The sequence below is a fragment of the Gymnodraco acuticeps genome, unplaced genomic scaffold (assembly GCF_902827175.1).
Source record: "Gymnodraco acuticeps unplaced genomic scaffold, fGymAcu1.1, whole genome shotgun sequence".
NCBI lineage: Eukaryota > Metazoa > Chordata > Actinopteri > Perciformes > Bathydraconidae > Gymnodraco > Gymnodraco acuticeps.
In genome coordinates this window covers 2,094,824-2,122,621 of record NW_022990055.1, presented here as the reverse complement: position 1 = coordinate 2,122,621, position 27,798 = coordinate 2,094,824, and the positions used below count along the sequence as shown (strand labels likewise).

The window sequence follows — 27,798 nt, the reverse complement described above, 5'->3', positions numbered from 1 at the left end:
ATATTAAGAAAATGTATTAAGCTGTATGATTAATTTGTCATATTTTCCATCATAATGTACTCATCATTTAAAAAAAAATGTCAACAGGGGGGTCCCCGCCAGACGATAATGCTATATGGGGTCCTTGGCATGGCAAAGTTTGGGAACCCCTGGATTAGACAAATGAAGCCGCTGACGTCACTTCTTCTTCTGCTTTGGGTTTACTGGCAGGCCGCAAACCACATCACGGTGTATACTGCCACCCGGAGTCCCCGGCCGGAAGTCTCCGGAATTGGGGACTGCTTCAGTAGAAGCTGCTGGGACTCCCAGCAGCTTCTACTGAAGCCCTCCGAGTAAATCGCCAGAACACCGACAGCTCATCACTCCACCGCTCCCATGTTTTCTTGTGTGTTGCCATAAGTTAATCTCTCTGCGTTTGTGCGTTGGGCTAATGCTAATAATGCTAATGCGAGGATAATAAAATGGCGGCTTCACAAATCCTTTTGGGAGTTTTACGGGGCGTGGTTTGCATTCTGCCCAGCCAATAAGAATATGTTTTTGCTCTATGGAATAAAGATTGAAAGAATACACGTTTCCACCTCAGCTGGAGGCATTGGCTAATTATAATGCACAAAAGTCATTAGCTATAATCATTGCTTTTGTTGGTTTGGTCTATTCACTCTGAGATTAGTTTGAATAAGTGTTAAGGTAAGAATATCAGCGGTATTCCAACCAGAGGCAAAGCATGGTGGGCCAATATCATGGCTGCAGGGACAGTGGGGTATTTTCAGAGCAATGGGTTTTCAGAACAAGGCGTTTGTTTTAGGGATAACAGGCTGTCAGACAAATGGGCTATCGGTCCAATGGGAAATTTTCGGATGATTGGGGTTTCGGAATAATGGGCCATTGGAACAATGGCATGGCAGCGACTACAGTTTCTAAGAGCCAAAAGCATCTTGCACTCTTGAGGAGTATGTAGCTGGATTATTGAAGCCTGGTAAACATCCCTTTATGGACAAGAAGGTATTTGTACCATCGTGATTTGAAACTATTTATAGTGAACTTTGTCAGACGAGTTCATCCTCCTGCCCGCTTTCATTGCTCATCTTGCAGTCTTTCATCTCTGTCTCTTACACACACACACACACACACACACACACACTATACTCGCAGGCTGACTGGTTCCCTTAGAGGGGCGAAAGGTTGAAGTCGGACTGACCTGCAAGCTAAGCGCATCCCTCAAACAGTCATAAGCACCTCTTCAATAAATCCCTTCGTGTGTGTGTGTGTGTCACAGAGGTGAGATGAGATGCTTAAAATAGGACAGACAAAAGGATGGAGGGCTGACTAAAATGCTGTGATTTTGTGGGGACTTACCCGACGACGGTGGCGAGAGGAGAGATGGATAGAGGGATGATGGGGGTAGAAGGCGGATATGGATGAGACTGAGTGAAGCGCAGGTTGATGGAGTGTTGAGCTGGGTGACTGACTAAGCCATACGTCTCCTCTGAGCCCTTATTCTCTGTCTCTCTTTCCCTCTGTTCTATCCCTCTCTTTAAAATAACACTATGTTCTGTGCGGTGACAAGCCAGGATAAAATGATTGGCCCTTAGTTTTCCCAAGCTGCCCTCTCAGATAATAACTACACCTACTCGCTGCCTCTACATGCTGACTGTACTTTATTAAAGCAATATCTCAATGCATTATGTTACTGTGCTTTCATATCACTGATCTTACTTGGATGGGTTTGAAACTTACTTAACTTTTTGTGCCATATAGAATCATCTCTGTCTCTCCATCGGAATTCTTTATAACCGTAGAGCCGGAAAATGAGCTAGGGAAATGAACATTTCCTGGTGACAAAGGCTCAAATACAAATAAATGTTTGACCTTTAAATACCCAAATCTTAAAGAATATTTAAAAAGGGGGATGATGAGGGCTTTTTTTAATAAAACATGCAGCCTTTATGTGACTAGAAATTAGTTTAAGGAGACTGCTGTTTGTGGGCTGGAAAACCAAAAAAATAGCCAAAAGATGCTAATGCCATCATTAACTGTAGCAACCCTTATTTACTGAAATTGTTTACTTGAGCCTGACCTTCACCTTGCAAAACTATTTTTAAATAATAAACAAGTACATTAAGTCTTAATCAGTGAGAAAGTGAGAAATGCACGATAAAGATGATGTTACCCGATCTGTCGAAATCCGTCTATTTTCGCAGTGGCGCATTCTGAAATCAATGTGAATTCATGTCAAATACTCGTGTTTTGGTCACTCCAGGTTTCTGTTTGATTTGAAGGTTTATGTTGTATGTATTTTCTTTCCCAACAAACTCAAGCGCCAACTTTCTTCTGCACAACTTTCCCTCTTCAGAAAAAAAGAACATCCTCGTATTCAAATTTGTTTAATTTTCTAGGTACATTTATATTTAATAGTGCAGCCTTTACATACTCAGGACTTAAGTTTAAATATTATTAAATAAACACATGGTCTTTTACATGTTTGACCATATAAGATGTGTGAAGGATACCTTTATTTGTTGTGTTTGGAATTCCGAAAGAGTTAAAGCAGGAATACTGAACTGCCACATTAAAATAATTTAATGTACCACACTATCGCATCAGAGAGTTGTATCTTGTAGAAATGTGTTTGCAGATAAGTTCACAAGTCTAAAACATACTGCTGATGTTCCATGTGTCTCCCATGGGTTTAAGTTGTAGATGTGCTACATTTGTTTTGTGTCTCTAAGTGTGTTTCTGAATATATGATGAGGATGCTGTCACTGACTCCAGATGCAACATCTGGCTGTTGTCACTGAGCTGTGAGTCAGCTCTGCATGTGGAGGCGCCAGAGCACAACTTGCATATGTCATAATTAAAAAACCTGCACCTGGTGAACTGTGACTTTTTCGACTTTTGCCACAAAGCTTAATTACAAACCTTTTCAAAGATGATATACGTCCAGGCTTTTGTTGCTTTACAATGTGCTACAAACCAAAAAATTAACAGACTGTTACCTTTGAATGCCCTCTTATATTAAAGGATTCACAGCTTGAAAGTTATACATTTATTCATATTTCTTAACCCCACTGTTGGCTCCACTGCAAATGGTTCAGAACAGACCTATTACTAATATAGTTTGTAAATGTTTTGCTATAATCTTTTCAGTTTCATAGTATAAAATCATACTATTTATCTTCCTCCCTTTCCTTTTCTCACAAACTAAAGCACAAAACAACTCTTGCTGTGTTTGTGTGGAGATAAAATCAGCAAAAATGCTTATCAGTTGAATTGCCAATAAATACAGGCATTAAATACACCTATAAGTGAAGCTGCAAAAATAGACCCCGGCACGTAAAGATAGTGTAGCTTGGTATATGGCTGCATTTTGAGATGCTTCTGCCCTAGTGACTCACTCCCCACTCTCTCTCTCTCTCTCACACACACACACACACACACACACACACACACACACACACACACACACACACACACACACACACTGGCTGGAACAGATCTGCAACCACACCAGACCTTGGGTGCATGTTTAGTATCTCTGGTAAACTATTTAGATGTTCACTTTTATTTGAAAGATTCACTTTCAAATTCTAAATGAAAATCTAGAACATATTTTAACAATCCCAATTTCCTCTAATTCAGATTACACAAACAGCACTTACCAAAAGGCCTACGGAAACATAGGAGGAGGAGAAATATCTGACATAGAAATCAAATCATAATAGCCAAGGGTCAAAACCACAATATTAATATTTCAACATCACTCAAATGATTTATCATTAAGGTTCAGCTTACATTGTAAAGCCTTTTTACTATTCATTATATTTTATTTCTTATAGGCTACTATACAGCTTGACGTCAACCTCATCCAAACTGCCAACACATTTATAGAGCGGCATAATATTTGCTATACATAAGCCATACATTGCAACCCCCCCCCCAATACACACACTCACATATATACACACACACACACATATACACACACACACTCACGTCACTTTAATAGTCGTCACTGAGCGTCAGTGAAATGGCAGCAGTGCGGCTGCAGGCTGATCTGAGCTCAGTGAACAGCGACTCAGACTGAGGGGATTCAGAGGGGATTTGATACACCGCTACAGCACTCTGCCACGGCCAGGGAGAGAGGGATGGGGAAAAGGTACAAATATATATATATACATATATACACATGCGCTTAGGGGAGGAGAGCAGGAGGAAATTGGATACGGAGGAAAGAAACTGAGGGAAGAAAAGAAAGGTAGCAGAGAAGGAAAAAGGAAGGAAAAGAGAAACGAAAGGAGTCAAGGAAGTAAAAGTGCACATACGAAGGAGATAAGGATAGAAGTAAAAAATGAGAAGAGAAAAACGATAAGGAAGTCATGGAGAGCCGAGAAAGGAGTAAATACGTGTGTGTGGGGGGGGGTGGATGATCTGATTAAAGGTGTAAAAAGGGAGAGGAGTGGAAAGCTGAGAGGATGCAAAAAGATGAGATGAAAACGTTATTGATCCCTGCAGGGCACAGCAGCAACAGAGATGAGTAAACAAAAAACAGAGAAATACAGATAAGAGAGGAAATATGAGGTTTATTTAAACATGGTCATGTTAAGGAGGAATTAATGAAGGAAAATATGCATGGTATGAGCAGCAGGAAATGATGAAATGGTTCAAAATATTATAATTAATATCAGTGAAAGTAATATGAGAGGGTGATAAAAGGAGTAAGATAAGAGTGTGGCTGGTATCCACATTAGAAGTCCACCTAGGGGGAATCGAGGAGAGGATGAAATGATGCCGAGGAGAGAAAAATAAAACAGACAGAAATGAGGAAGTGCGAGCGAGCGGAAGATAGGAATAAGAGGACAGGGGAGGAAATGGAATGTAGACGCGAGTTGAGGATTGAAGAGGGATTTTCCACTTGGTTACCCGGTCCTGACCACGTGTGAAATTTGCTCTGAACACCCGGTGGCATTCAATCAGCAGTCAAGTGAAGCATCGAGGAAATTAATGATATTAGTAGAGCGGGAAGTATGGAAAGAGGGAAAGAAAAATAAGACATTTTTGAGATTTTACTGCAGTATTCTTCCACTCCAGTTTATCATTGTAACTCAATCTTGAAAATGACTCGGTTAATAATTTCTCAACTATGTCATCACTATCACTGACATGAGCCATCATGAACGAACTTATGCTAATCATAAATCTATCGATCATAAATCTATCGATTAGATGTATGTTTTGAAAATTACAAAAGTAGGGTAGACATGTGGATATTATCCGGCTGAACAAAACGTGTATTTATCTAACAGGTTCGTTTTCCACATACCTTATTTTGAGCTATTTTCCAAAACCCTATGGAGAAATCCCATTGCTTTTTTGTCGAGGGAACCCGAGTGCAGCTTACTTCCGGGTTTTAGGATGCGTCACTGCACCACTTTATAGAGTGGCAAAGTCCCTCCCCTTCCGGTGGACCTCCATGGCACCTTATTTCGAAAAAAGTATGTATTGAAGTCAATGGAGAGAGAAATATTATCTTTCGATCCCGTTTGAATTGTGCCACGAATTACACATATGATGTTTGTCAATTTAAAAGATAATTTTGCAAGTAAAAAAAAAAAAAAAGTGTCGTAAAACTATGAAGTAACACATTTGTTTGTGTGAAACGCTCAATGAACTACATATCTGGTCTCGCAGAACAACACACGTCACCAAGATGGCCATCACTACTGTCTTGTCAACAAAACGATTGACTACCCTCACTTGCTTTGCTTATGGTTGTCCATCGAATCCGATGATGACGTCCACTTCTATCGGTGAGTTCTTTGGTGGCTGAATAGCCCTATCCTGGACCCACAAATCCTATTGCAGGTACGACAAGTGTATGTGGTGGCAGTAGCAACGGCAACTGTAGGCGTGTTCCTCCTGAGTCTCCTCTCCTGTCTGATGGCTGTCCTTTCCTCCTCCAGCATTTGGGTCCCATCCCGGCACAGCTGGCGCCAGGTGTTACGGTCAGCAGCAGCGTCCTCCAGGGCCTCAGGTCTGATTTTACATTTCTTTAACGCAGTCTTCAGCTGGTCTTTATAGCGCTTCTTCTGCCCTCCAGCAGAGCGTCGACCATGGTGTAGCTGGCCATATAGCACTCTGCGAGGCAGTCGGTTTGAGGGCATCCTTACTACATGGCCCAGCCATCGTAGCTGGTGCTGAGTAATTGTGGCCTCAATACTCCTGCAGCTGGTCTTCGAGAGTACTTCAGAGTGGGGCACACGATCACGCCAGGTAATTCCCAGGATGCGCTGAAGGCAGCGTATGTGGAACTGCTCTAGGACCCTGATGTGGTGGCTGTAAGTTACCCAGGCTTCGCAGCTGTAAAGGAGGGTAGTGATGCAGATGGCTTGGTAGACACAGACCTTCGTGTGGAGATGGAGGTTCTTGTTTTGAAAGACCCTACGCCGGAGTCTCCCAAAAGCAGCTGATGCCTGCTTTATCCTGTTTTGGACCTCATTGTCGATGGTGTTGTCTTCAGAGAGAATGCTCCCCAGGTATCTGAAGGATGGTACAACAGACAGTTGTTCACCAGCAGCAGTGAAGGTAGGTGGTGTAGATGGGATGTTGGCATTCCACTGGCAAACTACTTCCGTCTTGATGGTGTTGACGGTCAGTCCCATCCTGCTGTACGCTCTCACCACAGCAGTAAGAACAGACTGGAGGTCTTGTGGACTGTGAGATACAAGAGCACAGTCATCTGCATACTGTAGCTCAATGACTCTCTCCCTTTGCAGTTTGGTGGTTGCCTGGAGCCTCCTTATGTTGAAGAGGTTGCCATCTAGACGAAAGTCCACTGCCACACCGCTACTGTCCTCAATCTCCTTGTGGAGGAGCTGGGTGACACATAGCAGGAAGATGTTAAAAAGTACTGGTGCTAATACACACCCCTGCCTTACCCCTGTATGTACAGGGAAGGGGGAAGACTCTTGTCCTCCTATAGTCACCCGAGCAGTCATGAAATTGGCGGAGGATGTTGACAAACTTTTTGGGGCAGCCAAACCTGATAAGGACTTCCCATAAACGTTCTCTCTGGACAGTGTCGAAGGCTTTGGAGAGATCGACAAAGGCCATGAACAGGTCCTGATGTTGTTCTCTGCACTTTTCCTGCAGCTGTCGAGCTGTGAAAATCATGTCCACCGTGCTCCTGCTCTTCCTAAATCCACATTGTGATTCAGGCAGTATTGACTCGGTGGTGTTTCTAATCAGCCTATGGAGCATAACCTTTGCCAGGACAGCAAGGAGCGAAATACCCCTGCTGTTGCCACAGACAGCCTTGTCACCCTTGTTCTTGTAAATGGCGACAACATTGGCGTCTTTCCATTGTTGTGGGACGTTCTCATCAGCCCAGACCTTGGTGATGTACTTGTGTAATGCTCTTGTACAGAGGTAGCCTACTTGTTTCAATAGCTCAGCAGGGATGTTGTCATTACCAGGGGACTTGTTGTTTTTAAGGGAACGGATAGCTGATAGGACCTCCAGGAGGGTTGGGGGCTGGTCTATATTGTGCATAGGAGGAAGTGTAGGCAGGTCGTCAAGGACAGTGGGGTCTGCATCAGAGTCCTGATTTAGCAGGGTACCAAAATGTTCAGCCCATCTCAGCAGAATGCTATGCTGGTCCTTCAGGACTGTCAGGCCATCTGCTGTTTTCAGGGGAGTGATACAGCGGCTTATTGGGCCGTAGATCTTTTTGACAACATTGTAAAAGTTGTGCATGTCATTTTTATCGGCAAAAGACTGGGTTTTGTGTGCCTTTTTAGTCCACCACTCATTCTGCATGACCCGAGTAGCCCTTTGTACTTCCCGACAAATTATCTGCCATTGCTGCCTGGTGCTACTGGACGAGGGGCTCTTTAGCGTTGCCCGATGTGCTCTGTGCATGTCCTTCAGCAAGTCATGGATGGTTTCCGAGTTTTCATCAAACCAGTCTTTGTGGTTCTTGCTCTTATAGCCGATTGTTTGGGCTGGTGCCTCATAGAGAGCCGAGCTGATAGATTTCCACTTCTGGTCCATGGTGTTCTCAGATGAGCTCAAGGACAACTCCATCCCCCCTAGTTTCTCAGCCAGGGAGCAACGAAATTCATTCCTTGCATCAGGGTTTTCCAGGCGGGTGCAATCTAGTCACCTCCTTCTGGGTCCTTGCAGCCGCAGTGGAGGGCGCACTTGCATGTGGACCTTGGCCATGATCAGACGGTGATCTGTCCAGCATTCTGCACCTCTCATGGCACGGGTGATGTGAACGTCTCTGATGTCACTTTGCCTCACAATGACATAGTCTATCAGGTGCCATTGTTTGGAACGAGGGTGCATCCACGAAGTCTTGTATTTAGCCTTCTGCTGGAAGATAGTGTTGGTTATGGTCAGGTTATGCTCAGAGCAGAGAGTGAGTAATCTCAACCCATTTGCATTAACCTGGCCAACTCCATGCCTGCCAAGCACTCCACTCCATATGCTGCTGTTTTGTCCCACTCTGGCGTTAAAATCACCAAGCAAGAAAATCTTGTCATTCTTGGGGATCCGGCGAAGAGCCTCGTCCAGTGACTGGTAGAAAGAGTCCTTGGCCACACTCTCGGATGGCAGGGTTGGTGCATATGCACTGAGAAGTGTGGCGAAGCGGTTCTTAACCAGGGGGATACGGAGGGTCATTAGTCTCTCACTAATGCCAACAGGTGTTTCAGCGAGTCTTGGTAGTAGAGTGTTTTTGATGGCTAGTCCTACACCATGCAGATGTTGTCCTTCCGACGGGTAACCTTTCCAGAAGAACGTGTAGCCCATCCCTTGCTCTGTTAGAGAGCCTTCATCCAGGATTCTGGTCTCACTCAGAGCAGCAATGTCGATGTTGTAGCGACTCAACTTAGCAGCAACCAATGCTGTTCTCCTATGAGGTCTGTCAGAGCTGCCATACGAGTCCAGGAGAGTCCTTACATTCCATGTCTTAAGTTGCATGATTTCCGTCCGTAATTTTTATTTGTATTTCGACCGCGGTAATGAAATGGCCCGATAGGTGCGGTATCCTATCCAGGCGAGGTTGAGTGGGCAATATTTAGGCCACCTTTTCTAGGCCCTTCCCCAATTGGGGTGCTCAGCGCACAGGGGTCTGCCGAAAACAGCTTCCACTCAGTCCGAGCTGTTAGCGACCTATACCCTGTGCTGCTACAGTGCAGGGTTCTTAGCTAAGAGCTTCCAGTTCATTCGTACCTGCTCCCGTCGCCAGAACCCCATCTCCGCCAGACTTCAACACGCTGTAAGGTCCAGGTACTTAATAATAATAATCCTTATATTTATTATAGCGTCGACTTCACCATGGTCAGAGGTGGATACCTGCGCAAGGACGTTTTTAAGTGCCATAGGGGGTGCGCACTTCCCAGTAGCACTATCTTCACCACGATGAGATAAACCCGGTGGCGTGGGTAACCCATGACGACCAGTCCTCCATCCTGGCTGCAGGAGGTCCTTGGTTTTTTAAGGCCCGCCTATAGCGCACCGCCAGCGCATTGCTTTTCTGTCAGGGTGTGTTCCCTTAGCCTTTGCCTAAATAGGCTTACCCACAAGGCAGCGGGGCTATTTACCCATAGTTGGGGCAGGGGTTGACGGGCGTCAGGGCATGTCCACACGACGGTGGGCATATACGCTGCGTCTCTGGGGCCCCCTGCTGCTCCGAGATCCCCTCCAGTTTAGCCTGGGTCCGCAAGGATCCAGTTACCATGTGTGGCCACGGGGAGGCACTGCAGGAGTCTTGGTGGTGGAGAGGCTGTGTACCAGCAGGAGGAGACTTACACACTCGGCTCCTCTTTTCACCCCCGAGGGGGGCTAGCTGGCGGCGGCAGCTGTAAGCAGAGAGTAGCAAGCAGAAAGCGGCATGCAACATGCACTATCTACAAACATCTCTATTCTACTACGCTACTGCACTAGACGCGTCACACGCGTCAAACACCATCAAACCTACACACACACACACACACACACACACACACACACACACACACACACACACTACCCTCACTATCACCACAATGAAACACGTCCAGAAGAATGTCATACAAAGCTGCCTGCCTGCCTTCCTTTGATTCTCTCTGAACTGCCTGATCGTTTTAATGTTTAATGTCAACCATTTGTGCAGATAGCATGAAGTAGAAAAGATCGGCGATCGCCGATGCTAGCGTTAGCATTTCTCCCCCGGGCTTCAATGGTGTATTATAGAATGATCACACCGGTGACAGTACTCTTCAAAGGGTTCATAAAATATGACTACTACTCTTACTGTTGAACATTTTGGGTTACTTCATATTAAGGCTAATAAAAATGACAAGGTTGTAATGCTAACTGACGTGCTAGCTACTAGCTAGGTAGCTAACTTGATCCAGCCACTCCTGGTCCTTTCATCAGACGGGAAGCGAAAGAACGAGCAAGACCCATTGCTGGTATGATAATAACCTGGTACTAAGCACACAGGCATCTTGTTAATGTTATCTTATCTTAGCCAGCGCCATATAGATAGATTATATCTATATGGCGCTGATCTTAGCTATCTCTTAGTGGAGGAAAACAATTGTGACATCACTTACGCGACTCTGGGATTTGTAGTCTTTCTAGTTGCATATTTTTCATAGTCTTATATTTCAACAGTTTTACAACAAACTGTGACTTTTTTGACATGGAAATTATTTTTTAAGATGACAAACATCATGTGTAATTCATGGCACAATTCAAACGGGATCGAAAGATACGTTTTCTCTCTCCATTGTCTTAAATACATAATTTTTTCCGAAATAAGGTCCCATGGACCGGAAGTAGATGGGCGTGACTTCGCCACTCTATACACGTGCATAAACTTCACAGCGGGCGGAACTTCTCATAAAGTCCGCGAAAATAAAGCCCACCCATTTAGAGGGAAGATATGATTGGTCAAGTGTACTGTCATTTGACATTACTCTCTTGTTGAGTTACTATAGCTGGCCCTCTGTGAATTTACAGCAGGACCACCAATCAGCTCCTGTCTTCACATAACTCGCCGAGACGGCTCAAGGAGCTTCTTTCATTTAACCCTTCACATTCAAACAGAAACTGAACAGGCAGATTCGAAGGATTTATTTCTTTGGACATTTTATTTTAATTACAATTAAATCAAGTTATTTAGGTAAAACTAATGAAAAACATAACTAAAAAAATATGATATATTTAATGTTTTCAAATATAATTTTTTAGAATATTTTAGGCCCTCAGAGTGGGCCTAGAGGGCCCCTGATGGCTCGCCACTGCTTAAAGCATTAATCCCTGAGATGTATTTTGGTTCATTTAAGGAAATGGTGACATGTAGAGTGTTTTCATTAAACATAATCTACAATTTAATTTGAAACACTGCGGGGGGTAGAACGTCACTTTGCATAATCTAGCCTGCTTAAATATCATTAAAGGATAAAGCTGATGGTATTTGAGGTTATTCTTAGTTTTTTGCGATACACAGAGTCCCTGAAGACCTGCAGCCAACAATGACTTTTTCTAACAACCCTGGTGTGTGTTTCACCTCTGTGCCTAGAGATCCACCATCCAAAACCCATTAGAGACTTAAAGAGCTACACTGATAAACGGCATGTCATTTATTTCATTAGTATGAACAAGCAAGCCTTCACTCTTCTCTGTGAGTGGTAGTGGTAGCGCTGAGTCTAAGGATGTATCATTAAAATAAACTGATTGGTCGATTCCATTGTATGATCATTCACTAAAACACCAAACCATATGGAAATAATTTAACATTTCAAAAATCTGAAGCGAGGAAATACTTACTCATTAGTATACCCAACAACAATAAGTTACTGAAAAGGGGCTTCATATTTTTCCGATGGCTCATTATCCGAAACCCTAATAGTTTGTGTAAATGTAACAAAAGAAGCAAATTACTATTATTATTGGACCTTAGTATTTTTTTGCTGGCAATGCATGACCCTGAGCCATGCCTCTAATTGGCTGGTTATCATTGCCTTGATTTGTTGGTTGGTTGGTTTTATGCACTAGAGGCAAGCCCCCAGGAAGTGAGCAGGGCGTTGAAACACATTTTCATAGTGGCCAAACGGTGGTTCTACAACCGCCGTGTCAGTGACCTGACATTAATGGGTCCAAAATACATTTTCCCATTGACTTCCAGGAAAGAGTTGCCTGTTAATGCAGCATACAATGTTTTTGAGCTAGATCATTCACCCAAGTACAAACTATGTTCTAAAGGATGTCAAATGCACTAAGTGTGGATTAACAGAGCAGATTGGAGTTGGGTCTTAAGGAAATTGCTAGTGTCCATGCTATACGGGCCCAGATCTTAGGGTGATTCAGAGGCGTGAAGCCAAAACTCACAGACATTTCAATGATTTGTACGGCTAAGTTAGGTTTGGAAACGGTATCATTTCCTTTTTGGCGGGCATGCATAACAATAAAACACCTCAAAACACCATCTGTTCACTCAGGCCTTTGGCCTCAACTAATATACAGTACTCAGCAACCTGTTCCTGTTTTTGTTTTCTTCAGCCTATGTATCTTTATTATTACTTTTTGTTTTGTTACTTCCCATTGTAAAGCGTCCTTGGGTTTCGTGAAAGGCGCTATATAAATTGAAATTATTATTATTATTATTATTATAACACCGGAGCCTCGCTGCGGAGAAGCTTTGACGCTGTTCCGAGTTTGTTCTAATCTGTCAAAATGACGGACTGCTTTCAAATGTTTTCTTCATTGTTAAAGAAAATCCGTCATCGACGGAAAATATTCGGTTAACGCGACCTCTGCATCACGCTGACGTCAATCTCAGTTGACACAGAAGCTGCAGAGTGACTTGGTAGCCAAATGGTTGATGTCAACAAACTGCTACCTCCCAGGTTTGATTTCAGCCGTGGGACCTCATGTTGTATGTCCTACTCCACTTTCTTTCTACCCCATTTCTGTCAAATGAAGGAAAACATTGCCAACAAAATACTTGGGTAGTCGTTACAAGGAGGAGATTACTGGTCAACCAATGTTAATTATGTTGTCAGTTTGTGGGTGTCACTGAATGGAATTGAGACCTGGAAATGACAAAACAGACATTTTTGACTTTGTAAAGGACAGCTCTTCTATTACTGGTAACTATTGGCGGGGTGAAAGATATGATGACAAAGAGAAATACCAAGACGGACAAACATACAAATCAAATGCAGTCATAAGGTCGTTATGATTTACACTGAACAAAAATATAAATGCAACACTTTTGTTTTTGCTCCCATTTTTCATGAGATTAACTCAAAGATCTAAAACATTTTCTATATACACAAAATAACCATTTATCTTAAATATTGTTCACAAATCTGAAAAAATCTGTGATAGTGAGCACTTGTCCTTTGCCGAGATAATCCATCCCACCTCACAGGTGTGGCATATCAAGATGCTGATTAGACAGCATGATTATTGCACAGGTGTGCCTTAGGCTGGCCACAATAAAAGGCCACTCTAAAATGTTCAGTTTTATCACACAGCACAATGCCACAGATGTCGCAAGTTTTGAGGGAGCGTGCAATTGGCATGCTGACAGCAGGAATGTCCACCAGAGCTGTTGCCCGTGAATTGAATGTTCATTTCTCTATCATAAGCCGTCTCCAAAGGCGTTTCAGAGAATTTGGCAGTACATCCAACCGGCCTCACAACCGCAGACCACGTGTAACCACACCAGCCCAGGGACCTCCACCTCCAGCATGTTCACCTCCAAGATCGTCTGAGACCAGCCACTCGGACAGCTGCTGCAACAATCGGTTTGCATAACCAAAGAATTTCTGCACAAACTGTCAGAAACCGTCTCAGGGAAGCTCATCTGCATGCTCGTCGTCCTCATCGGGGTCTCGACCTGACTCCGGTTCGTCGTCGTAACTGACTTGAGTGGGAAAATGCTCACATTCGATGGCGTCTGGCACGTTGGAGAGGTGTTCTCTTCACGGATTAATCCCGGTTTTCACTGTTCAGGGCAGATGGCAGACAGCGTGTGTGGCGTCTTGTGGGTGAGCGGTTTTCTGATGTCAATGTTGTGAATCGAGTGGATAGTTTCTGACAGAGAGGGAGAGATTTAAAGAAGCTGTTCGGCTCCGCATACAACAGGTATATGTTTTTAGCAACTGTATATATTACAGATATTATATACTTTACTGATCCCAAATTGGAAACATTTTATTTATTTGTATTTATTTATTTTAGATTTGTAGTTATTTGCTTATGCCAAAAGTGTTGTATCCCAAACCAACTCAAGCACATGATCCAAATTACAACAAAAATAACAAATTAAAATAATAATACATTTTGGACCTAAATTGTAAGGATAATACGTAAAACTGGATTTAGATGAACATGGAGAAAGAGATGAGACAGAAATAGAGCGACACAGGCATTGATGTTGGGTTTGATCCGAGGACAGGCAGCAAGGAAACGACAACAGCCATTGGCAGCGAGACACACACACAAACACACACATATGGGATGTGAAAGCGGAGCGTCTCTGGTGACAGCTAATGACGAAGCTGCACCTCCACCCTTTACTAATCCCTGTTCTTTAGATGGAATTATAATCCTTCACATTGCATTTCAATTCTGGCAGGTTAGATTATGGTGTTGCCAATGATATTTCATTTCATTTATTACTAACCATAAAGTGCTTATTTTCTTACTGGTGTCCACCATTGAAAACATGGAGGTGGATACACGCTATATATGTTATGCATCTTTATACCCTTAAAAGTCCCATGTCATGGTTTTCCGGTTATTACCCGTCCCCTTGTGTGTTATGAAGGTTTGTATGCATGTAAATGGTCTGCAAAGTCACAAACCCTCAAAGTACACCCTGTAGCGAGTACAACTCTAACACAGAAAATACCTGTCTATGCTGCTCCAGAACGCCTCGTTGGAGATTTCTCTTTTTCCATTGTTTTCTTCCTGGGTACACTGATGTGCCCATACCCAAATGGACCCATTGGTCCAAATGGACCAATCCGTGGAGCCGTTACGTTACGTCCGTGGATTGGTCCAAATAGACTCAATCTTTTCTCAGCTGCAGCTCTGCCGATTTCTCCTTCCTGAGACGGCGGAATGTGGCAAGGCTGTGAGTCTGTGTGTGAGCACACACACAAACTCCCAGCCAGGCTGCGGGTGTGTGTGTTTCGCTGTGTCTCGCTGTCTCGCAGACGGCCACTGGGCTCACAGGGAGGGGGGGGCAGGAGCTCCAACAAGCCGTTTAGGACAGAGAGTGAATACACATACTATACAGAGATGCTGTATGAGAAACCAATGTGAGTTTGGAAAATTACACAATATAAATCTATTTTAGTAGACCTCAACAATGGAATTATGATCAGTAGAAATGGCCATGACATGGGACCTTTAACTCAGTACATCTCGAAGATAACAGCTTACAGCTTTTATTCAATGATTTAAATGTTCATTCTGTGGTGACACCATGTGAGACCATAATTCACCTTGCTTATTGTGTTGCCACACGGACCCTTTAGTGGGGAACACCTGTAGCTTTAGCTGCCATTCCTGCTCATCAGGCAGAGCAGTTCATGTGTTAACCTCTCTAATATTAATGGATAACGGGTTCCGCCCGTGCGGGGATTACCGCAGACTCAACGACGCCACTACGTCTGACCGCTATCCGGTGCCGCACATTCAGGACTTTTCGGCGCATCTGGCCGGTACGGGGGTGTTTTCCAAGGTGGACCTGTTGCGTGGATACCACCAGGTGCCCATGCACCCTCTGGAAATTCCCAAGACAGCAGTGATAACGCCTTTTGGACTTTTTTAGTTACTGCGGATGCCTTTTGGACTCAAGAATGCCGCTCAGACGTTCCCGCGCCTGATGGATTCGGTGTTGCGGGACCTGCCGTTTGTGTTTGTCTACCTCGACGACATACTCGTCGCCAGCGCTTCAGTGCAGGAGCACCTATCCCACCTCTGAGCCCTTTTCACGCGGCTCAACGAACACGGATTAATCATCAATCCTGCAAAGTGCCAGTTCGGGGTGTCTGACATTGATTTCCTGGGGCACCGCGTCACCAAGGGCGGTGCGGCACCTCTGCCGGCGAAGGTGGATGCTGTTGCGGCTTTCCTCGCCCGCTCTCAGCCCGGTCGCTCCGTGAGTTTCTGGGGATGGTGACCTTCTACCACCGTTTCATCGCCCGGGCCGCACACATCATGCGGCCGCTGTATGAAGCATTGAAGGGCAAGATCCCCGTCCAGGCGATCGACTGGACGGCAGAGGTCGCTTTTGCTGAGGTCAAGACCGCGTTGGCTCAGGCGGCTTTGCTGGCACACCCATCATCTACGGCTCCCATCTCCATCACCACGGACGCGTCGGACTACGCGGTCGGTGCGGTGCACGAGCAGTGGGTAGAGGGCACTTGGCAGCCGCTCGACTTTTTCAGCCGCCAGCTGACGTCCAGAGAACGCAGGTACAGCGCTTTGACCGTGAGCTCCTGGGTCTTTATTTGGCCGTGCGGCACTTCCGTTTCATGCTGGAAGGCCGGGAGTTTACGGCGTTTGTCGACCACAAGCCACTCACTTTCGCCATGTCTAAAGTGGCGGAGCCTTGGTCGGCACGTCAGCAGCGTCAGTTTTCCTACATCTCTGAGTTCACCACAGACATTAAGCACGTGGCTGGCAAGTCGAACCTGGTTGCAGATTGCCTCTTCAGAGTCGTCATCGGAGCCGTCCAGTTGGGCCTGGACTATACTCGCATGGCGGCGGACCAGGTCACAGACCCCGGTGTCCAGGTTCTGAAGGTGGATGGCGCGGGGCTGCGCTTGGAGGACGTGGGGTTTGGCGACGCGGGCGTTACCCTCCTGTGTGACGTCTCCACAGGCCTGTCGCGGCCAGTCGTTCCCAGCAGCTGGAGGCGCTCTGTGTTTGAGGCAGTGCACGGACTGTCACACCCCGGCGTTAAGCCTTTGGTGCGCTTGGTGGCCGCGAAGTTCGTCTGGCATGGGCTGAAAAAGGACGTGAGGACTTGGGCTGGTGAGTGCGTGGCTTGTCAGTGCGCTAAGGTGCACCGCCACACGAAGGCCCCTTTGGAGCGTTTCCTGGTGCTTGAGAGGAGGTTTGACCACGTCAACATCGACCTGGTTGGTCCATTGCCCTCCTCTTAGGGCTTTTCCTACCTCCTCACCATGGTGGACAGGACGACCCGTTGGCCGGAGGCTGGGTCCCGCTCGTTCGATGTCGGCGCGGACGTTGCCTGGGCCTTCATTGCATTCGTCGGACATTTCCTCAGACAGGGGCTCTCAGTTCACGTCCGAACTTGGAACACCGTGACAGGCGGGTTTGGGGTGTTAAGCTGCACCAGGACTACCGCTTACCACCCTCAGGCTAACGGCCTCTGCGAGCGCTTCCATCGCTCCATGAAGGCGGCCCTCAAAGCCGGCCTTACGGACGGGAATTGGGTCGACAAGCTGCCCTGGGTGATGCTGGGCCTGAGGACTGCGCCTAAAGAAGACCTGCAGTGTTCTACGGCTAAGATGGTCTACGGGCAGCCGTTGAGAGTTCCAGGGGATTTCCTCCCTAACGCATCGGCTCCCTGGTCGGCGTCGGCCCAGCGGGCTTTCCTGCAGGACGCCGCTGAGGCCTTTTTTTCCGATCCCTACTACTCAGCACGGTACTCAGGTGTCCCAGGTTCACGTGTTCATCCGGCACGATGCGCACAGAGGCCCCCTGCAGCCCCCTGACGATGGGCCTTTCCGTGTCTTGGAGCATGGGGACAAGCACCTGGTGGTCAACCTGGGTGGCAAGGCCGAGCACGTCTCGGTGGACCGGGTGAAGGCTGCTCACCTGGACTTGGACCAGCCGGTGGTGCTGGCTCGACCTCCGCGACGGGGTCGCCCCCCGGCCTAGACCCCTGTCATGGATTTAAGACCTGTTGTTCCGGTCCCTCCCCTTCCGGGGGCCGCACAGGCGGAAGTCACTTTTCCGACTCCCGTGCTCAGGAGTCGTGGGGGTCGGCGTGTCGTTCCTCCCCGCCTTGCTGATTTTGTTTATGTGTGAATTCTGGGGGGGCTTGTGTGGTGACACCATGTGGGACCATAATTCACCTTGCTTATTGTGTTGCCACACGGACCCTTTAGTGGGGAACACCTGTAGCTTTAGCTGCCATTCCTGCTCATCAGGCAGAGCAGTTCATGTGTTAACACAACAAACTCTTACTGATATGTGATGGGTCCAGGCTCAAGGGCGTATGGCACTCTCAACTCTTTCCAGGACATGTCGGGGCCCTGCCTGCCAGTAGCTTTGCCGATATCTGTGTTGATAGGTAATAGATTAAGAGCGGTGAATCATAGAAACAGGAAGCGCTCAAACGTTTGTGTGAGTGTATCTAATTTAGCAGTGATTCCATGTCAGCCACAGCTTGTTACAAAAAACATGACTGATAGTGTGTTTAACAAACTTAAACTAGCTTTATTAAATGTCAGGTCTTTGGCAGGAAAAACATTTTTAATCAATGATTTTATCACTGAGCACAATCTCGATTTTATGTTTTTAACAGAAACTTGGATTGAACAAAATAACAGTGCAGCTGTTCTTATCGAATCAACCCCTCCCAACTTTAGTTTTATGAGTCAGGAAAGAATGCATAAGAAAGGGGGTGGAGTTGCTATTCTGTTCAATGATTCCCTTCAATGCAGGAAGACATCGTATGGAAACTTTGATTCTTTTGAATATGTGACCCTTCGGCTGAAATGCTCCTCTCGAGCTCTGTTCCTAAATATCTATAGACCACCCAAATACGGTGCAAGCTTTTTTGATGACTTTACTGAACTGCTGTCTATAGTGTGTATTGACTTTGACCGTCTAGTCATTGTTGGTGATTTTAACATCCATGTTGACAACCCCCAGGACAGAGGGGCTAAAGAACTGTTTTGTGTTCTTGATAGCTATGGACTGACTCAGCATGTGACGGAGCCCACGCACAATAAGGGGCACACTCTGGACTTAATTATCTCAAAGGGTCTGAATATCACTAAGGTTGTGGTGACTGATGTTGCACTCTCTGACCATTCCTGTGTTTTCTTTGAGAGCTCTATTTCTGTTCACAAAAATGTTCAAAAAGAGGTAACCACAAAGCGATATTTAACTGAAAATACTAGGGAAATGTTAACTCAGAATTTCTCTTCCACACTTGCCCCTGCTAACATCTCAGTAAATAAGCTAGTAGATCATTTTAATTCAAAAATTAAAAATGTTATAGATGCCATTGCTCCAACTAAGGTAAAGGAAGTGTCTGGCAAGAAAATATCTCCATGGAGAAAGGCCATGACCGTGAAAACAGAAAAAAGAGAATGTCGAAAAGCTGAACGCAGGTGGCGAAAAACAAATCTCCAGGTTCACTTTGAAATCTATAAGAGAGACTTGGCCTTTATAATTTGGAATTGAAAAACGCACGACAATCGTTCTTCTCTGACATCATTACCAAAAACAAAAACAACACACGTGCCTTGTTTGCTACCGTCGACAGACTAACTAACCCCCCAGTGTCAGTAGCCTCTGAATTTCTATCCACCAGGGCGTGCAATGATTTTGCCTCCTTTTTCACTGACAAAATTCAGAAAATCAGACAAGCAGTCAGTGCCTCTGCATCAGGAACAGCAAATGTGTTGTCCCTATCTCCACTTAACATCAATTCAGACATCATGACACAATTCCATCAGATTAATGATAAAAACCTAGAGGACATTATTCAACTTCTGAAATCCTCCTCCTGCTGCCTTGATATTATTCCAACAGGATTTTTCAAAGATGTTTTGCCTTGCATGGCCTCAGATCTACTTCATATAGTAAACAAATCTCTTCACTCAGGTATTTTTCCACAGGCCCTGAAAACTGCAGTCATTAAACCGCTCTTAAAAAAGAATAATCTAGATGCTTCAGTAATGAACAATTACAGGCCCATATCAAACCTCCCATTTCTAGGTAAAATCATTGAAAAAGTTGTTTTTCAACAGTTGAGTAATTTCTTGCATTTAAATAACTGTTTTGATGTGTTCCAGTCAGGCTTTCGTCCAAACCACAGCACTGAGACTGCTCTTGGTAAGGTCTTTAATGACATCCACTTAAACACAGACAGTGGCAGAACTTCAGTGTTAGTATTATTAGATCTCAGTGCTGCGTTTGACACTGTTGACCACAGCATATTACTAGACCGACTGGAAAACTGGGTGGGACTTTCGGAAACAGTTCTGAATTGGTTTGAATCCTACTTAAAGGACAGAAACAACTTTGTTTCTATAGGTAAATACACATCTGAGTTGACAAATATGACATGTGGGGTTCCTCAAGGCTCCATCTTGGGGCCTCTTCTCTTTAACATCTACATGCTACCACTGGCTCAGATAATGAAGAACAACAAAATAAGTTACCATAGCTATGCAGATGACACACAAATGTACGTAACAATTTCACCAGGAGACTATGCTCCAATTCAAACACTGAGTAAGTGCATTGAACAAATCAATGACTGGATGTGTCAGAACTTTCTCCAATTAAACAAAGATAAAACTGAGGTAATGGTTTTTGGAGCCAAGTCAGAACGTATAAAAGTTAGCACTGAGCTTCAGTGTGCAATGTTCAAAACAACAGATAAAGCCAGAAATCTAGGTGTAGTCATGGACTCTGACCTGAGTTTCAACAGTCACATTAAAACAGTTACTAAATCAGCCTACTATCACCTAAAGAATATATCTAGGATTAAAAGACTAATGTCACAGCAGGATTTGGAAAAACTTGTCCATGCTTTTATCTTCAGTAGACTCGACTACTGCAATGGTGTCTTCACAGGTCTCACTAAAAAATCTATTAGAAAGCTGCAGCTAATTCAGAACGCTGCTGCTCGAGTCCTCACTAACACTAAGAAAGTGGATCACATCACTCCAGTTCTGAAGTCTTTACACTGGCTTCCTGTGTGTCAAAGAATAGATTTCAAAATACTGCTGCTGGTTTATAAAGCACTGAATGGTTTAGGCCCAAAATACATTTCTGACCTCCTGCTAAATTATGAACCATCCAGGTCTCTCAGGTCTTCAGGGACTGGTCAGCTTTCTGTCCCCAGAGTCAGAACTAAACATGGTAAAGCAGCATTCAGTTATTATGCTCCAAATATCTGGAACAAACTCCCAGAAACCTGCAGGTCCGCTGCAACTCTGACTACTTTTAAATCCAGGCTGAAGACTTTTCTTTTTGTCGCTGCTTTTAATTGAACTATTCATATCTTAGACTGCACTGTAACTTTTATCCATGTACTTTTTTCTTTTAATGTTTAATTGACTGCACTGTAACTTTTATCCATGTATTTTTTCTTTTAATGTTTATTTTATTAGCTTTTCTTTTTAATGACTGATTTTAAATGGCATTTTCTTAATCTCTTTCATTTTTTGTAAAGCACTTTGAATTGCCTTGTGTTGAAAAGTGCTATATAAATAAACTTGCCTTGCCTTGCCTTGTTAACCTCTCTGATATTAATGGATAATAAAGATTGGAACTCCATTCTTAATACACCGCCTCCGACTCTCTTTTCACGGCACTACAATACAGTATTTTCTTATTTGAATGTTTGTGATAAACTGAAATATTACAAAGCTTGGCTGTTTTTCTGAGCTCATGAAAAGTTGACCTTGAGTGTTTTTTGCTGTACAGATATTCAGCTACAAATACCCCAAATGTTATAAATATTCTTAATAGTAGAAGGGAGCTGTTTTTAACACTGTCCATTTGACTGCAAAATGGCTCTGTTCAGATTTTAAGTAATCTGTTGATAATACTAATTATTTAACTTGACTATGGTTTCTAATGCATGACTTATGTGTAGTGGAGTATTTTCTCAATCTGGAATTAGCTTAATGTTTACCAAATACAGTATATCAAAGCTTGAAAACATTAAATGGCTGGAGAATTCCAAAAATAAAATATGTGAAAAATGTTTAAACCAATGTTTACACTGAAAAATGAATGTTTTAGGAGCACAAGGTCAGGGTTAAATATTAGTTTTGGGCAGAGATGGGGACTCGAGTTTGTGACTCGGACTCGAGTCGCACTTAAGTCGCACACACAGAGACTTCAGACTTGACTTGGACTCCTGCTCAAAAGACTTCGGACTCTCACTTGGGACTCGTGAACAATCATTGTGTTTTCTATTTTTGGCGTATTAAAGGTGGGGTAGGTAAGTTTGAGAAACCGGCTCGAGATCGCTAGAATTTGAAAATACACAACCGGAGAAAATCTGCCACTTCCTCACAGAGCCCTCCTCCAACACACACGAACGCGCACATGACCAATGAGGGCTCGAGATAAGTTTGTGCCCAGATGGAAGGCTGACAGGCAGGTAGGCCATCCAGTTACTTTAGCCGGGCCGGCTATCGGGATGTTAAGAGCATTCCATGGCATATAACAAAAAGTGTATCTCGAGCCGGTTTCTCAAACTTACCTACCCCACCTTTAACATTAACATTAACATCATGGTCACACCATGGCGACCAGCGGCACACCTGCAGCTGTACCGCTTGTAATTAGGTTCAACTATAAAAACTTCGAACAAAACGCCGGCGGCACCAACAAAAGGAGCGCACACTGCAAAGTCTGCAATATTAAAATCAAGGATGCTGGTGCAACAACGTCAAATTTCATCAGGCACTTGAAAACTCACCCGGAGAGGTCAGTCACATTAACGCATATGGACGGTTAGCAAACATGTTTAGCTCAGCATCAGCTATGTAATGTTAACTTAGCTTGCTACTAGCTTTGTAACTGAATATTTGAAAAGATGAGTGAATGTTTGCTTGTCACACTTGTTTGCGTTGAGTGGCGTTGACATCCAACTCTTGACATGATATAAAAAAGGTCGGTAACGTTAATCATTACGTTCCGCTGCCACCATCTACTGGCTATCGTTAAACGTAGAAAAATACATAGTTACCAGTGCATGACATTAAGGATTTTGGGAGATGGCCCTGTGGGCCATCTAAGCTAATTTACAGATGGCCCTGAGCCCAATAGAGATTGCCCTGAAAAATGCGCGCGGACGAAATGGCACGAAGGGTTTGGGGGGCCTCCGTCCCCCTAGAACATTTTGATTTTTGCAGGTCTTTGATGCTGTCTGGTGCATTCTCTAGACTGAATTATAAGATGAACCACCACAATATTGTATTGTACAATTTCAATTTTATTCTTCATTTCACTTGTTTGTTTGTATTTGCTCGCTTGCATGCCCTGCATAGCTATAAGAAACACTTAAGTTGTTGGTCAAGACACTTTCCATCTGATGAAGGCAAATGCCTTCCCAGATGTAAAAAAGTAGAACACATTACATTCAGTTATAACTGCCAAAACAAACATTATTTACACTAGTATGGCCCCTGTTAAAAATGTTTGTAATGTTATCTACTGTAGTTGGTTCGAACGAATGCCTCCTCATCCGGAAGCTGACCGAGCAGACCCGAGCAGCAGTCGAGAGGAGCCGAGCGCATCCGCGAAGCACACAAAATGGCGACGTCATAGTTCCCATTAGCCGGCAAATCTAAACCTCTCCGGTCAAAATAATTTCCCTTTAGCGCAATACCGCTTCAGTTGCGCCACTTATGTGACAGACAAAAGAGTATGTGACAGACGAGAATAGTCAATTATAATGTCGTAATAACACGTAATGTGGAGAAAGAGATGTCCTGTGTGGGTTGATTGTGCGTTGATCTGTTGGTAATGTCTCGGGGTTCCGGTGGGCATGTAAACAAATGCATAATGCTGCGCTATACTTTGTGGCCTCACCCAGTTGCAGAGCGACACTTATTGTGTAGGTGTCTTTTAATAAACAGGTAGTCATATCATTAGCTAGAACTAGCTGAATCTGATCGATATGGACATAAACGCGAGTCTAATCTGACGGGAGAGAGAGATCAGCTGAGCAGGCTGACGAGTGGACAAGCAGCTCTGCATGATCACATGCAGCGGTGAGCGGACAAAACACACACACTTCAGGTTAGAATATCACACATAGCTATTTTAATTACCTCTCAAACTACCTAAACTAGTTATAGATATGTTTAGTTTTACTGTCGGGTCACTCATTACTGGATTCGCGAGCTGCATGATACTGGCACAATAGATTGCCCGATCGGGCAACCAGCAGGTGAGGCTTCATTGCCCGAGCTAAATACTAGATGGCCCCGGGCCATCGGGCAGTCCTTAATGTCGAGCCCTGGTTACATACATAAATACATCTGTCGGTTTATAGGCAGGTTACAGGTTTATTGTTGACCACGTAACGTTAATGTTACAGGTTTATCAGGTTACCATTACACTGGGTTTGAGTGAGAGGATAGAGGAATATGTTTATTTATAGTAGACTTAAAATATGTAATTAGAGACCCAGTGTAATTAAACAATACGGTTGCAGAGGTCAAATTTTAACATTTTTGTCCACTGGCCAAATGGCTAGCCTAGTGAATGTTGAAATGTTACCAGCCACTCAATAGATTGCCATTGTTATGTTTGGCTGGTGCGTGCAACATACAGTACCAGCCACTTGCATGATTTACCAGCATTTGGCTGGTAAATGGTGTTAATGGTAGATATCTCTTTTGGAACAGGTCATGTTTTAATATCACCAGTTCAGTATATTTCAGATACAGTAAATGCTTTGAATTTCTTAGATATAGCTGTGCAGTATTCTTAACAGACTGGATAGCAGCAGACAATAGAAGGCTTATTACAACCAGAAGAGACATGAGACTTTTATTTTTTAGAGACTTGAGACTTGACTTGGACTCGTGACCAAAGACTTGAGACTTGATCAAGTCTCACCCCACAAAGACTTGAGACTTGACTTGGACTCGTGACCAAAGACTTGAGACTTGACTTGGACTTGCAAAAAAAGACTTGTGAACATCTCTGGTTTTGGGGTATTGGGTCGGTGTTTTTAAGTTGGTAAATCTTTCTGTATGATACATTGACTTTTCAGTTCAGATGGCCCATTTCACATATCTCCTTTGAGTTGTATGTTTGTGTGTTTGTTATACGGTTTGTGAATCTAATAAATTAAATGTAATAGTAGTTTAACTAAAGCAGGGGTGGGGAACCTCAGGCCTCCGGGCCATATACGGTCCGTGAGACCATTTGATACGGCCCTCGAGGTAATTTATAAACACACGCAAAACAATTTTAAAGAAATCTAGACCGCAATAGAATTAAACACGCCAAGGACAGGTTCCTTGAACACAACACGAGTGTCATCACGTGGTGGCAGTTCATGTGTCCCCGATGACAAAGAGCATCATGTCATTTATTCTTCCCTAGCCTTGTTGTAAAAACACTTGCAGCCACTTTTATGGACTCATTAACAAAACTGCGGAACAATCAATGAAAACAGCTTCCTTTTCACCACTCTCTTGTTGTCTGTCTCCTATTATTCTGCGATTGCTGGCTCCCGGTCTTTGCATTTGTGTTTGTACATATCATTTTTTGTCGATAAGCGCTGGTTTGTTTAGAAATATTGCTGCTCGGAGGAGGGGTAGGAGGGCTTTCTGTCTGCCAGTGTGGCAGTGTGGGCTGGGAGGATGGATGAGACGACTGTCAGCTTCATCACCACGGGTGCTTTGAGTTACAATTGTTGCCCCTCTGTTCGACTGGAGAGAGGCACAGTGTCTGGCATTACTTAGCCCGACTCAACAGATATTTCCTAGGATAAAAAAAAATTGGGTTTTCGTTTCCTGTTTCTGAGCTGGCAGATGGAAAACACAAATGTTTTACTTCCTTAATGCCTTGCCTTCTCTCCCATGTTGCTGCCACTTGACTGACTGCAGCCTGCATCCCATGAGGCCTTCGGTAAAATAACATCATTAAATGCAACTGTCAAATGCCTGGGATTAAATTGAATAACAAACAAAGAAACCATTAGAAAACATTAATTTAGATATTCTGGCATATTTGTATATAACCTGAGAGGAAAGGTCTCATTTATGTATTTTTTCTAGCGTAGGAACAATCACGATATGTGCTAAATCATATATTCTTTATAGCAAATATTCTGAACCTGTAATGAGTTCAAAGTACATAATTGGTTTCTTTAATGTAGTGGAGTAAAATAATGTAGTAGCATACATTTAAAATACTTAAAAGTGCAGTACCTGAGTAATTTTCCTACTTCTTTCTGTCACTAGGAAATGTCTCAGGTTGTGTTTCCAATATTTATATCACTTGCAAGCGTTACCTGTTGACTTTAGTGAGGTTTATGTACTTTCAAAGGGCCAAAAGCCCTTTTTATGCAGAGCATTTTAAAGAGAAACATTTGTACAGGTGTAAAGTACTACTGCTTATGTGGAAAAAGCTTGATCAAAAGTCTAACTCAGACTTCAGAGGAAACTGTGGGATAGGTGATAGCTTTAATCAAGTAATGTCTCTTGAATGACTGTCAGTTGGTGCGTAGATAGTAAACAAATGAAAATGAATTGCTGGTGTGGAATTCATGAATAATTTAACTTAACAAATATTTAGTCTGCTCCTCACTTTTTGCTACAGGCTAAATGCCTTAAGGCTACATTAGCTGCTACACACCCTAGATTGTTTGCAAGAAAGTTCTGTGTAGGTAACTCACGCAATAGGGTTGAAAGGGAAGATAATTGCATGGTATGTGATGTTGTTCCTTTTTTTAATCTTTTGTTAAACTCAACCAAATTAGTCTGACAATGTTTTGGGAGTATTCTGCTTTTTGGGTTTTCCCGTTCCTGGAGTGTGTTATAGGTTTTGGTGCATGTAAATGGTCTGCATAAGCCCGTGTTCCTCCCACACATTCCCCCCTGAAACGCCTCCACTGGACTCCTTTGTTTACTTCTGTAACTTAATGACATCACTATGTACACGCCTATATTGGCTAGGGCTCCAACACATTCTATGGCTAAGAGGCGGGTCATTTGTGACATATCTCGAAGCAGTTGACCAATCAAAACAGAGCCGTCTGCCCAACCAATCAGAGCAGACTGGGCTCTGGTTTCAGACAGAGGGTGAAAAGAGGTGCTGCAGCACAGGCAGTATGAGAAAAGCTTATTTATCTCTGACTCGAGTCGGATTCGAGTGGCGATTTTTGGGACTCGTGACTCGACTCGGACTCGCGCACAGATTGACTCGACTCGGACTCGTGAATTCTCGCGCACAACGACTCGGACTCGTGAATATTTGACCCACGATGACTCGGACTCGACTTGTACATTGACGCTCCGACTTGGACTCGGATTCGAGCAAGTTTTGTCTCGAGTCAGATGTACTCTGTCCTGGCGTGTGCACCTGCAAGGCGAGTTCACATACTGGGCCCCACTATTCCAGTCTAAAGATGTCCAGAGACACACCCTGCAGTATGCTTTCACACGTTCTGCTTCCACATTGGAAAAGAGCAGCGCAAAATGCTCGTTATGTGGAAAAAAGATTGAAGAGAAGGCTCCGTAACACATTACTCTAAGGATCGAGTTCAGACATATAGGCTGTCTTGAACACTATCATCAGAGTAATGTGATCTAATCTATTGTGGTGACCACTGTATAACATAATTCACTCATGGAACTACAGTTTGGGGGTATTGTTTCCGCACGGACATATGTGTTGTTAACTGTATATATTGTGTGCCCTCCTGGTTTCTTTCTCTTGTCTTCCCGGGCTGCGACCCGACAACATGTCCTTTTCTGCTCCTGATTAAAGTCAACATTGCACCTTCGATGCACCGCCTCCGACTCCTATCTCTCG

The 27,798-nt window shown here is 44.1% G+C and overlaps 2 protein-coding genes across 3 annotated transcripts in view; one reads left to right on the top strand and one right to left on the bottom strand.

The window, feature by feature from the left end:
• Positions 1 to 27,798, top strand: part of nlgn1 (neuroligin 1) — a 429,109-nt gene that overhangs the window by 23,842 nt on the left and 377,469 nt on the right. The window lies entirely within an intron of this gene.
• Positions 5,802 to 8,982, bottom strand: LOC117545945. Its single transcript, XM_034215985.1, is given in 3 exon segments — positions 5,802 to 6,983; positions 6,985 to 8,094; positions 8,200 to 8,982. Coding segments are annotated over 3 exon segments (3,075 nt in total).